The sequence below is a fragment of the Pan troglodytes genome, chromosome 3 (assembly GCF_028858775.2).
Source record: "Pan troglodytes isolate AG18354 chromosome 3, NHGRI_mPanTro3-v2.0_pri, whole genome shotgun sequence".
Classification (NCBI taxonomy): Eukaryota; Metazoa; Chordata; class Mammalia; order Primates; family Hominidae; genus Pan; species Pan troglodytes.
In genome coordinates this window covers 84982869-84997389 of record NC_072401.2, presented here as the reverse complement: position 1 = coordinate 84997389, position 14521 = coordinate 84982869, and the positions used below count along the sequence as shown (strand labels likewise).

At 32.4% G+C, this 14521-nt stretch overlaps 1 protein-coding gene across 18 annotated transcripts in view; it reads right to left on the bottom strand.

Moving 5' to 3' along the window:
* Positions 1-707: 707 nt before the first annotated feature.
* Positions 708-14521, bottom strand: part of GABRA2 (gamma-aminobutyric acid type A receptor subunit alpha2) — a 150943-nt gene continuing 137129 nt past the window's right edge. For 9 of the 18 annotated variants that reach the window (XM_016951809.4, XM_016951803.4, XM_063809655.1 and 6 more), the window contains 2 exons: positions 13366-13545; positions 708-7775 (listed from right to left, as the gene is read on the bottom strand). In XM_016951809.4, the coding sequence (XP_016807298.1) occupies positions 7479-7775; positions 13366-13545 (477 nt within the window). In that variant the 3' untranslated portion in view covers positions 708-7478. The remainder of the gene's footprint in view (positions 7776-13365; positions 13546-14521) is intronic. The other 9 variants (XM_054683173.2, XM_063809662.1, XM_003310415.6 and 6 more) reach the window with 1 other exon arrangement.

Below are 14521 nucleotides of genomic sequence, written 5' to 3'. Positions count from 1 at the left end.
GAGCCCATGAAAGCATATAAACACAGCTGTACAGCAAAATTACTTGGAGAGGTTTTAATTTTTTTTCATAGCCCCTTGTCCCTCAAGATTCTGATTTGCCCATTTTTTAAAAAACTTCTCAGTTAATTTAAAATTTTGGCTAGGGTTGAGCACGATTATATGAAAAACCATGATGACAAAAATTGTCTTGTTTTTAATACCTTTTTGGCATTTAAAAACATTTTATTTCAGTACTATTAACAATAATAGCAATAATCAAAAGAGGAACTCTTTTAAATAATATTGCATTAAATTTAGAAAATAGGTCAAACAAGAAAACTACAAGATATGGGAGTTTACAGAGAGAATAGTGAACTTAAATCTACCTTAAAGAAAAGAAAATACTATTTATTTAATAGTTTCATGTAAACGTGACACTTTTATATAACAGTAGGTAGCCAATTTTCTGGGTGAGCTTATGTTTTCCACTTTCTTAAAGTGTTGAAGAGATGAACATTAGCAATATATGATTCCTCCTCAAATTTCAGGGTATGTTTATGCTTTTCCTGTCACCCTACAGCTTTTTATCTTAAAGAGAAGTTTAAGAAACTAACAACTTTTAAAACCACTATTACAAAATATCATTTTATATCCCAATATATAAAAGCCACACACACAATAAATTCAATTATTGTAAGCGAATGTGTAACAGAGTATAAAAAACACAATTTTCCGAGCAAATATATTTAAATCATTTTTAATAAATACAAAAAAGTTGTTTAGCATTAATTTGCATGTGATCAGGAATTTTTTAAACAGCAAGCATGACATATTCAATAAAGGTCATATGATCAACTAGTGGCCTTTCCCAATTACAACAAGGTCACAATTACAAATATTATTGGTTCTTGAGTTATTTTCATGAACCAGAAAACCTACCAATAAGTATACTGTCACCCAGAAAATTTCAAATTTCACATAATGTGACTATTAAAGTTTAGTGTTGGAGGTTCCTCACATTCTCTCTGCATGTGATCGTATTATTAATTTGTAGCAAAGGAAAAATACTTTATTCCTTTTATTTTCTATTCAAATGTAGCAATAAGTATGACATTTTTTAAAGTTTTCACTCACATCACATCTACTGGAAACATTTCATGAAAGGTGATGTTCCTTAGTTTGAAGCACATCAAAACCTGAATTTGTATCTGCTCAGGAAAATCTTGAAAATTTATAGAAGACCAACAATTTTAAAATCAAGTGTAGTGCAGGCACCCAAGATTAACAAGCAATAAGGACCAAACGTGGATGGTAAAGTTTAATTCATGAGAATTGTGGCTCAATAACTGAGTTTTACTTATGTCTTTCTAATTATACGTTACACCTTTTTACACATTATGATCAGTTTAAAGCACAATCAATCGCTTCAACGATTATGTCGAATACGTTAAAAATAAATTCTGAACAAATCTATCAGTACTATTTCTAAAGTAATTCTGCAACTAACTCTTGCTTTCTTAGCATCAGTTGTTTTTACAAATAAACTTTGTTGGAAATATTCATGTATAGCCAATAATACAGTTTATATAGCCAATGCAATATAGTTTGCCTTTTGGCATCATGTTATGGCAAAGTCTTCTAAAAAGAAGCATGGAAAACTGACATTTTCAAACCTAGTAAGCTAATTCAGCAATTGCAATCCCACCGGTGGCATCCCTTGGGATCAGTTCAGGCGTCATTCTATAAACGGTAACTTACAACAAAATATTTGATGAAATCAATACATAATCCTTGAAGCCCAATGGGATTAAATGTTATGAAACCAACAATATGACAAATGAAAACACATCTCTCCGACCACTAATAAAACTGATAAAATTAGAAAAAAAAAAGAAATGAAGGAAGTGCTTACTTTTGCTTAATCAACATTAATCATTTTTAATACGTGATCATTACTTGTGAACCAAAAAAGAAAACTGCAATATATTCCCAGAAACTAAATTGTACCAAAGTTAGTAAATAGCTAGCATCACAAAAACGGGTATTGCTTACTGTACAGTACAGTTTTATTGTTGAGTGTTTGCTTTTTACTTGTTTGTTTTGTTGTGCAGAAAACCATGTAATGGCTCCCTTATTGAATGAATATTCCCCAAAAGGCATGAATATAAATTTGAATTAAAGCAAAGAAAAAACACAGGTTTTTGTTTTTTGTTGTTGTTGTTTTTTGTTTTTTTGTTTGTTTGTTTCGTTTACCTTTCCTGTAATATATGTAAACTGGTATGTTGGTGTACTATATAGAAATCCTAGATTTCCAGAGCTTCAAGAATCACACAGTGATGATGGCTGCTGTGAGGACTGAATGAACTAATATGCATAAAAAACTTAGAACGTTGACTAGTATGTGATGGGCTCTCTGTAAGAATTATACTCTGAACCATTCCAATTCAAAAAGTAAGGTATGAAACAAACCAGTAATGAATATACATAACTTTGTATTTGTAAATAACCAGATATTTAACTTTTAAAAGAGCTTACACAAGCCTCCGTTAAGAAACCTGACATTCAAAGATGTTTCTATTCTATCTCATGAAGCAGAATTGCAAGATCATTTTGAATTTAATCTTTTTTTAAAAAAAAACTAGAAATACATTCGAAAAAGTTTACACCAGCACAGAAAAGATATTTTTAACCATATGCATAACTCAAAGCTAATTCTAATTAATAAGTTTGTTATGGATTTACTGAAAAAATGTGTTCTAGTGTGCAAGTTAATTGCTAGTTTAATAAGAGCTGAATTTGTGATAAGATCCATTAATAAAACAAATTGTTTAGATATCATAAATTTATCTGAATTTCTCAAAACATTATTCCATACATACCTAGGAATTACACACATACACACTCGCAAACATACACACATCACTGACACACACAGCTAAGACCCTATTAAAAGATCTTTGGGAACATTACTGTAAGCTGAAACATAAACCTGTAAATTGTTCTTTCCTATTGGCAATATTAGGTAATGTTATGTATTAAATACATCATCGAGTAGTTTGAGGTGGGATGTATAACTACCTTTATAAGTATTTCTTCATATATAAACAAACAAAAATAGAATATCTCAACTTAACAAGATGGAAGACACAGTGGTCTAGATATGTTGAAAATTAAGAATTTTAGCAAAAAAACAAAATTATGATATATAATATTTATAAGTAGATATCAAATAATTTATTACCTTCCCAAATGACTTTCACATGAACTTTCTCTACTTTAGTATTTTAGTTATGATGCTTACTATGATAGAATAACGACTTTTAAAATATTTGTGTGTCTACATATGTATAATTTATCTACTTTCTCAGAAGTTAAAAAGGGAAAAATGCTTCACTTGGTTTAATTAACAACAGTCTCACGTTTCCTGTGGTTTCTTCTTTTCAGTAATTCTGAGCTCTTAAATACTGATGGAAAATATTAATATCTTTAATATAAATTTTAACAGCAAAATATTATGGATATTAAATAATTATGTTAAATATTTACTTTAATTTTTAAAGCATGAATTCAGTAGATAAAAATATGACTTGTCTTCTTCACACTGTTACAAGTGGTTTTGGTATAGTGTCCATGTTTCTCAAGCATGCAGATGTCAAAAATAACTGCACCCTTCCCCAGTTAAAATTTTACACTTCTGCATACTTTAAATTAATAAAAGGGAAGCATGAGGTGCCTATGGGACCTCAATTAAAAGGAAAATGAATGGCACTATAGGGTAGCAATGGGTCAGGTAGTAATCCCCTTAAAATTCTGAATGTTTTCATATGATAAAAAATTTGGTCATTGCTTCAAAAACATGCAGATGAATGTCAGTGTGCCAGGAGACCAATAACAAGAATAATCTGTTTAGTAAATCTATTAACATAACCTCATATTTCCAAGTAAATAATAAATATGTCTGTGCTTCACAGACATGTGTCTGAGGGCATCAGGCATAGAATACATTAAACAAATTATTAATGGATGCCAAAGAACCATGATAATGCAGAAGGTGACTTGAGCTACTTCCTTTCTTCTTTCATTGGAATGATGACCGGCCATGCCAAAGAAAAGTACCTATAAAGCTTTGGTGCTCTTCTGGAATCCATGATTATATCATGGCAGGGTTTGTGGCCCTCAACCAGGAATTCAAAAAGAGCCACATAAATGCAAATTATACTTACCAAATAATGACAGTAAAATAATAGATTCTGGGTTGTTTTTAAAAATAAACTATGAACTATTTAAGAAAAAAATTTTAGAAACATGGCTCAGGGGGATCACTTATCCAAACCTGAGATAAATTCAAAATAGAGAGATCCCTGAAAAGATTTCTAAACATTAAGATTGGCACTTAATACAATCACTAAAATTTAAAAAATATATATTAAATGGTTATATTTCTTCCATTTTATAATCAAACACATGGGAACATGAACAGGAGAAAAGAGAAAAACAGCCACCCATCTTAGCACGCTAGTGGCATCATAGCTCATTAAAGAACTCCCAGTACTAAATTAATTTACATGTTTTATATAGTCTTTAATTTCAAGTCATTATAAGAATGAGATGCACTTAAAATTTCAACTAAATTCAGTGGGTGTGACATGAGTGATATTAACACCAATTACAGGGCATGGCACAGGAGGTAAAAAATATTTTTGAATGAATATTAGTTAAATCAGAGTAGTAGCTATAAAATAATGAGATTATATCTCTATATATGTACATGTATTTATCTACATTTTGTACATACCATAACTCTTTATGTCATTGTACAACTGCATAAAATAGGTATAATCTTATGGGCCAAAGATATCAGTGTTAGTATATATAAAATGTATTTTCTGAAAAATTGGCCTTATTGTGATAAATTAAAATCCTTTTAAATTGGTTCACGGAAAGGATTATAGTTGTTAAGAATCTTGTTCTATAATTTAGAAGCAATTTCCACGGAGCATCCCTAGTCTCCCCACAAGAGCAGAAGCTCCTTTTGATTTATTTAAACATTAAAAGAAGAAGAAATATGTAAAAAGTACATCAAAGTTTAAATAAATAACAAAGAATTCTGATCCCTATCACTGAAAAATCTGAACTGCCAGAATGTCATTGCACTCAAATAAAATTTTACCACATGAAATTTAAAATAAGAATAACAGTGATAAGTTTTCTGGTCAATATTCCATAAATGCTAATAATACTGGTGCCATCAATATAGTAGCAGCTCTTTGCCCAAAGTATAGATGAGCCTTTTCTGGGGTCATACAGAAACTGTTATTTACAACGGTTTTCACATATACACATATTTATAAATTTATAATTTATAGTCAGACATTAAGGGGGCAATGCGGACTTTACAAGACAAATATTCTTAAAGTATCTAATAATGCATACCATATAGAGCAATTTCATTGCTTGCCTTCTGGCATTGTGTACTTCCTTATACAATTGCACACATCCCTAAACTATACAGAAGAGCTATGCTATATTTAAATGTATAAGAAAATAGGATATCTTCTATTTCAATGTATGAATAAAGTGCACATTTTAAAACTAGGTGACAAAGAAAGTGTTACTGGAAGGGAATTAAAGAAATACATTTATTGGCTCATGTAACAATTTTATTTTATTAAGGATTATGGATTACCTCTTGTGAGGGAATTTTTAATGTCAAGGCTGTCTTCTTGGCAAATTCCGTTAATAAGTTGCATTTGTGACCTTGGTTTTATACAAGCATGCAAAGCATATAATAGAATCACATGGAAACAAAGAAAATTTTAAAAATTAAATGAGGCAAAGGAATAGCAATTTTTGCTGATATTTTGCTTATTTCCATAGATACTCCTTTTATTGATTTTATGAACATACCTATTTATGCACTATACTCAAATACTGTACAAAACTGCAATAAATGTTACTATTTGACTACTTATGTTTCTACAAAAACACCATCGTAAAGGTGCATGTTTTAGTAAAAGTCAACTAATAACTGCTAATGTACATGTCAATCAAAAGTATTTGAGGTTTGCCAAAAACTTTGAATCTAGGCATAATACACAATCTTTAACTTTTATTAGCATATTTCGGGGCATAAATAATATTTTAAGATATTAAAAGAAAAATGAATTTTACCCATTAATAACTAGCAATTATATAAAATTTAAAATTGTGGTTTCTAATTTAGCTGTGTGTGTGTGTGTGTGTGTGTGTGTGTATGTTTGTGCACGTGAAATAATCCACAATCTATTGGTGATGTTTTAAAGTTGCAGTGTAAAAATGTTCAACCCTTACCAAAACCTCTTCTGGTATACAAAGCTGTTGTAAATTTGAGTCAGCGAAATTTAAAGTTGCAATTTACAAAAGCAGATTTACATTAATTCTTATCTGAAAGAACTGCTTTCACAAGAGAAAAATGTGCCAATTAACTGCCCTTTCCTTTATAATTAGTGGCTTCTGAGTCTTGAAAAGAAGCCTTAAGGCAGAATTTGCAGTAAACAAGAAAGAGGAGAATCATATAAGTGCTTGTCATAGTGTGGGGCACCTATGAATTCTCATCAGTGGGAGTTCTTGGCACAATTTTCTAATCCAATATGCATGTTGCTCCACAGCAACCAAACTGGATGCTTTTTCCAGTCTCCAGCACCAGTAAAATTTAGCTGATCAATGTCAATACAACACATACCTGGAAATGTTAAGACACATTTATTTTCTTTTTTTTAAATTAAGGTAGTTTCCAATGATTAAAATAAATTGTAGGATTTCAATTATTACTTTCAAATAAACTCTGAAGCTAAAAATGTAATGACCATGACATTCCAATAGTTATTACATCGTAGGCATAATTAACATCCTGTCGGGCTGACTCATAATTATTTGAGCTTGTCATGCTGTAATATGTACACGGCTATAGATACTATATAGAGTAATTCATAGCTGATTTCAAATCTCTAGTTTTTCTTATGTGTGCCAAGCTTCCAATTACATTAGCAGGGACTCTGAGCACTCATGAATGGAGCTGATGTCAGATACAATGTTTGTTACTTCAAAGGATTCATCTAGGAATGACAATGTTATCTTCCATCATAATTAAGCAACAGTAGAAAATACCCCTACTTAAGAGCTAAACCAAAAGGGTCCACAAAGGGTTGTACAGGATCCCCATTTTCATCTCATTTAGAAGAATAGGAAATTAATCAGGTCATTTGAAATTCACTTTAAATCAGGTCTTAGGGTAAATCTTTAAAAAAGGCAATGGCTGTTTTCGCATGGAGTGCTTTCTGTCTGCAGTTCCATGAGTTAGCAAATGCATGTCTCCATTAAAGGTCTACTGGTAAGCTATGTCACTATATACATACTGTACATGTTGGATCACAAATTAGCAGTTATTAGTCAGACTGTACATAGCAAAACAAACCAAATTTAATGTTGCTATACATCCCAAAGATAACATGGGTCTCAATTCAAGGACTGACCCCTAATACAGGTTCTCTGTTTAAATATGTAGCCCAGTAAACTAAATTAAATGTACCAAACAAAACTGGAAAAACTATTCTGGACATTCTGTCAATTTTGCTAACACTGTTAAAAGTTTTCTTGGCTTCAGCTGGCTTGTTTTCTGGCTTCTTGTTGGGTTCTGGCGTGGTTGCACTCTTGGAGATGGTGGAGAGAACTGGATCTTTTGAAAGATTCGGGGCATAATTGGCAACAGCCACTGCATAAGCGTTGTTCTGTATCATAACGGAAGCCTTTTCTTTTTTCTATTGAAAAATACAAAAATTAACAGAGTGTGGGTTGAGTCTGCTACTTAACATTTTCTAAAGTACACTTCAAATTCTGAAGGAAGGTATCCTAATACAAATCATCATGCATTAGCAAAAAACAGAAATTAGGAAAATAAATAAAGGTGTTTATTAAATTCCAAATCCATTACGGTGAGAAAACCCCCAGTAAAATTAGTGGTACCACTTTCCTGGGGAATCTTATTGGTTGTGGGTTGACATGGAAAATAACCAATAGAAAAATGCAACTTTAAAAAACAATATAACTTTTCTTTTCTCATGAGTCAGTCAAGTATTTGTCAAATGAATGACTGAATGAATAACTGAAATGTAGAAATATTTTAACAAGAGGAATGATAGTCTACAATGAATGATCCCACATTTCTAGCTTAGTAACAGGATTCCCTCCCACCTCACGTCAAAGTCATACAGCAATGCTTTACTCAGATGACGGGAAGTTGTAACCTTATGAAGATGGCAGTGCAACAAATACTAGAAACACAGAAGGAGAATAAAATACAAAGTCTTGGATTTTTGCTTAGCTCATCCCGTTTCACTTTATAATCTCTAGTTCCATTATCACAAACTCTTGTCTGAGTCACTATTATCTCCTGCCTGGACTTTGTGTCCGTCTAGCTTGGCTTGACTTTGTCCAACCATTAGACACATTATGGCCACAGGGATCTTTTTTAAGACATAAATTGGATCATTTAACTTCTATGCTTTCATCCCTTAAATAATATTTCATGGAACTTAGAATGAAAACAACATTTTTTTTTACAATGGCTTCTTTCTTTTGCTCATTACTTATTGGCTCCCCTGAAATAACCTCAGTTTTCAAAATACTTTCTTGCTTTGGTGCCATGCTTTTAGCCATGATATTTCCCCAGCCCAGAACACCTCAGTTTTGAAAACCTGGAATACCATCTCCCCACCCCATTTTTCACATGAACACCAATTCCTTCTCTTATTTTGGTCTTGGTTTAAATGCCATTTCCTAAGAAAGGACTTTCTTAAGGTCACTCTAACTAAACATCTCTTTGCTCCCATATATGCTCATTCATAACACTCTAATTTGTTTCCATTATGACATTTTTCAAAATGTGTTATTTCTTAGTCATGTGATTATTCGACTGACATCTTGCTTTCTCATTCAATGAAGGCTGGTGCTGCTTCTGTCTTGTTCACCTTTGTAATCTTAGCACTTAGCATGAAGCCTTCCACAAGTTAGCCACATAATACATCAGTGAAATAATATATAATTCATTTAATAAAATGAAAATATAAATAGTACTTATCTGTTTCTTTACTAATATAAATATATTTTTGGTTACTTGAATACAAAGTAAATTGAGACAGCAGTGAATTATCCAAAATAGTGAGCAGGTTGTAAAGCAACAGATATAGAGGACAAATTGGTCTACAATCATATTTTGACTCTTAGTTATTTTAATTAAGAGCTCTCAGAGTGTTCAAATAAGTTTAAAAAGGAGCTCTGAAAGCCCAGGAGATTCTAAAAACAGTCATGGATTACTCATCTTTCACTGGCCTGAGTTTCTTCCTCTCCTTTTTCCCCTGCTGACATTCTTCCAGATCTGGCTTAATTATGAAAGAAGGAAGGATGAGAGATCACCATTTGTAACTTTGTAAAAGCTACAAAATATCTCTTCTTCAGTAATGATGCATATAGTTCCCATGTTACAAATAGAGGATAATGTCCAAGTGAAAAACTGATAAGGAAATTATAGCGAACACTTTTTGAGAACTAGAATGTGTCGGGTTGATTGTTAGCCAAGGTGACATCTCTGACAAACCTCACTATGGGATAGGAAGTTCCTTTATTAACCCCATGATATAAGTTCAAAAATGAAGGCTAAAAAAGTTTTCTGACTTGACCAGGTCTGCGCCTATTAAATGGCTGAAAAAGCGCTCAAACTTAGATGTATCTGACTTCTAAACCTCTGCTTTTAAACACCATGCCATATGATTTTTGGTCTGAGGAAGCTGTTTGAGACATGGAGTATGCTTTTTCCTAAAATATTCTTGTTGAGGTTTATATCTCTAGGTCAGTCTTCAAAAAGGGCTTTCAACTTATAATGTATATAACATATAGTGTTTATATTATTATTTGAACCAAATTGAAACATCATTTAAAATGATATCAGATTACACATATAAAGAATCTGGGCCTTGAGAAATTTCCTTAATGTTTTTCTTCAGCTTGTAACTTGACAAAAGGAAGATAATGATGCTAAAGGTATATCAAACTGTTGTAATAAACAAATGGACAGATATATTATTCTAACCACACTGAGAAACATATATTCTCCTAGTGGAGTGCAAATCATAACTATTACAAGCCAGACAGTGATTACTGGTGTACAAGATGTAAAGGCAATATAATTTATTATGTGTTAGGTAGAAGAAGAAAAATATTTTGTTGAAGAACTCAAGGAAAGTTTGATGGAAGTAGGACATTTATGTTGGATGAGGAACTAAGGTGTAAGATTTAGGAATGTAGACAAAGAAACATAAAATATAAATACATTTTTTTGCAACAGGAGTCTCCTGCTAGAAACCCTATACTAATTTTAACCAATATTTTCTTGCCCCTCACTTGAATACCCTTCAGTTGCACATATATGCTCAGGAAATACAGGTACAAAGTCTCTGAAAAACTCTAGAGCAGAGGGACTAACCAATCTGAACAGATACTCTGACCAATCAGAACTGACGTTGGCTGTAAAATACAAGCAGCAGCACATACCAGCCAAGTATCAACCCTGCATATTTGTATGTTGGCACTTTTTGTTTTATGCTAACACTGTGGACTCTTTAATAAGCAGTGTTAAAACTCGTTCCAAGTTATGTTTGCAATTTTTATTGACAGCTATAAATAACAAAATTCACCTTACTTTCTTCATTGTTTAAAGTATGGCTTCACTCTCTGAATCAGCAAAAACTTCAGAGTAGGGCTCAGAACTTAAAAAGGTAATGGTTTTGGCTTCAAAGTGCTCTCTCGTAACTTGGAAACTACCATTTTCAGGACCAAGTAAGCAAAGTACAACAGCTATAAGTACCATTTTTAGTTAAGAACCCAGTTGCTGGCACCTGTAATTTCCTACCGATTCACTGAATGAAGGGCAGGGCAATCCTATGGTGCTGCATCTTCTCAATTCCTAGTCTCAGCACAGCAAAGCTTTTCTGGCTCAGAATTTTACAAAGTCTTATTTTAAAGGGGAAAATAACTCCCCTCAGTCCATTTAAAAGTAATAACTGCAAATCTATAGTAAAGCAGACTGCTTCTCTTTGTTTAAAATTAAAACCATGTTTATGGAGAGAAAAATACTGTTGAATTCATAGCTGACTTACAATTCTAAGATCTTCTAAAGCAGAGTCTATAGGTTAAGTCTACATAATATATATTATTAATATTCTTTATAAGACACAGATTTGATAGTGATAGTCCCAAAGAATATCCATACCCTAGCTAAATGATATTCAGGAGGTATTACATGGCCCTATTCACTATTGACTGCTATTAAAAATAACTGTGTTGGGAGAAATCATACTATAGAGACCTCTTCGAATATCATGCAGGCTTTGGATCCAGCCACACCATCAGCAGGCTGAATCCTTGGGCCACATGACTGATTTTACTTTATTTAATGTAACTTTTAGCTTACACTCAGAACCTGAAGAAAAATAGTCCAATGAAACCTTTTGTGTTAATGATTAAAAACAGTACTCATTTCCATAAATGAATTTTTTAATGCTTATGTTCCTATACAATTTTTGTTTCTTTTGAAAACTAGAAAAGTTCGGATAGCTCTGACTGCCTAATTTCCTATTGCCTCATCTCATGCTGTATTTCTACTTTAAGGCACCTAGATAGGCCACTTCATATCACTTTTGAGAATAAGGCCAGGTATAGCCAAAAATATACACCGTGTTCCAGAAGCCGATTTTAAAAAAAGGTAATGTTACAAGTTGAGAATGGGATCAGTGGGAAGGAGACTGGGGATCATGCAGGCAAACTGACACTATTTTCTATTAATTGTAAGTAATTCTCATGGCTTTTGAAAGCTATGCGTGAATGACTGATAAAATATCTCTCCGGAATTCTTAACCACTAAATTTCACTAGACTTCTCTACCTACACATCCCACAGGTAATTAAAGCAAAAAAATGTCCAGAAGTGCACTCAGCTTCCATCCACTCTCACTTCCTGCCGAAATCTGTACACTCACTTGTACCCCCTAATCTGTGACTGGTAACACAATTCAGTCAGAACTGATAATTAACTCCACATTGTCCCCTGGTTACCTCCTTACCATAACCAGGCTAACACTGATTCAGCTCTGAGTCACATCGACCGAGACAACACTTTCTACTGCATGTACTTAGTTGCCATTTCATGCTTTTCTGGAGGACCCTGGAGCTTGCCTCTATAATGAAACATGTATGTATCTTTTTCACTTTTGTTTTCCTTTAACTTCATTGTAAGCTCTTTGAAGGCACAGACTGTGTATTGCAGAGTTCCTAGCATAGTTCCTGGCTCAGAGCAGGCTCAGAAACGTTTGCTTAATGATAAATGAGTGGCATGTAACTAAAACGCTTACTATGATAAAAATGTATATATAACATATAAAGTGTAACTTAAGATAATATGTTATATAGACTATAATAAATACTTTATCAGATCAATTGATACAGAATTCAATAGCTTATTCTACAATTCTATTATGTAAGTCTCCTGAACGTCTTCAATTTCACCATCTACAGATGTGTAAGACTGGGAAATAATTAAACAGGCTAAATTTAAAAAAATCAAAGCTTGTGGAAGCTGTTTTACTTGTGATTTAGACCCATATCAGAAGGTGAAGATTTGATTTATAAACAAAATAAAATATATTTTTTATATATTATCTGGGTGGGGGTAGAGTAAACTATGCTGTTACACAGTTTGTTGAATGTTCAGTTGTCAATTAAGTGGAATGAAAAAGAAATATAACCCACACAAATTGATTTTCCATTTTAAAATGACGTTTAGTAGGCTTAAGTATGTTTTGAGTGTATTACTTTATTGAAGTCTTTGGATGTATATTTAAAATATCAAGTCTGGAAAAACCCGGATTACAGAAATTAAAATGTCTTACACCATGGTGTCAAAACAATCTTGACTTCCTATGAGTGATAGAGAAAATAATTTGCTAGTAACTTCAGCCAATGTTCTAGCTAACATATAAACACCTATGAGTAAAGTGACCTGGCATTTGAATGAAAATAACAATTACATGGTTTGGAGTCAGAAAGAATCTTAGGGACTGTTCCTTACAGTAAAGAAATGGGGCTCTCATTCAAACACTAAATATAATAGGCTTTGGAGAAAAAAATCAGGTCTCCAAAGTGCAAATCTATGCTTTTTCTACCATACCATGTTGCCTTTTTACAGTTATTGTGGCTACTAGAAAGCCCATTACTTGTAAAATAACAACGTGCTCATTGGTCAGATAATGCTATTGTTAACTGTCTACTAATCATCCTGACTGAGAAAAGTGATACTTACAGAAGATTGTTTGAAGGTTAAACAGTCCATCCACTTCTCTAAGTACTCTAAAGTCTTTTCTTGGAATAAACTGGGCCATGAGAAAGCTATATACTTGGACCATATTAGCTTAGCTCCTTGAAGAATTGCTTTCACTGAGTTGTATGTTAATGTAATGCCTTCAGCTTTTATTGAAGGGGACTACAAGAAACATCAATATGAAATCCATTATTGCGTTTATTGGGAAAAATTTGACATCACTTTCTATAGTACCCAGCTTCCCCTAATTAAAAAAAAAAAAAACATGATATTTTGTTTTTTCAAAAGGCAATTTCAGTGTAAGGAAAAGTTTTTCTCTGAGAAAACTTATATATCTAAAGAAAAATAACTCTTCCCTCCCCCAAGGTGTTACTTTGGTCACCAAGAAACTGAGAATTTGAAGCTTAACTGCTATTGCTATGGACTGCAGCTAATGTGCTGGCCCAAAGATGAATGTATTTGAGTCTATTTTCTTTCATCTTGATTTTCTAATTTTATTTCTATTTTATTTAATTATAATTTAAATGCATGCATTCTTTGATGAACTGCCTGAAATATTTTGGAACAAGGCAGGATGTTATAAATGCAAATAAATAAATAAATACACTTGAAAATGTGATGTTTTCTATGAATTAAATAAAATGACTCATAAAACAATAGCACATTCCATAACTGTTTGCATATTTTGTTCCTACGTCTACATTTTGAGTAAATTATTATCTAGTGTTTTCTATAATTTCCTTGGCCAGTTTGGACTCACTGACTCAGATTTAGAATTGAAAGCAATCTCAAGGAATTAAAGTAAATACATTTTTTATCAACTCAATAAGATATGTACTAAATACTGTGCTAAGTAACAGTAGATACGATGATGAATAAGGCAAAATATTGCCCACTCAGATCTTGTAAACTTGTGTAAGAAACAGACTTATTTACAATATAACTATAATGTAATGAGATGTTGTAAAAATAATTTGTACCAAATGGTGTCAAAACACAATTTGGGGAATGAGAGGAGTTAAATACATTAATCTGAAAAGTTTTCGTATTATGTAAAATCAGATAGATCTTAACAAATAATAGGAGTTTGTCAGTTAGCAGCAGAAGAAGAGGTATTACTGCAAGAGGGGTCAGCAGT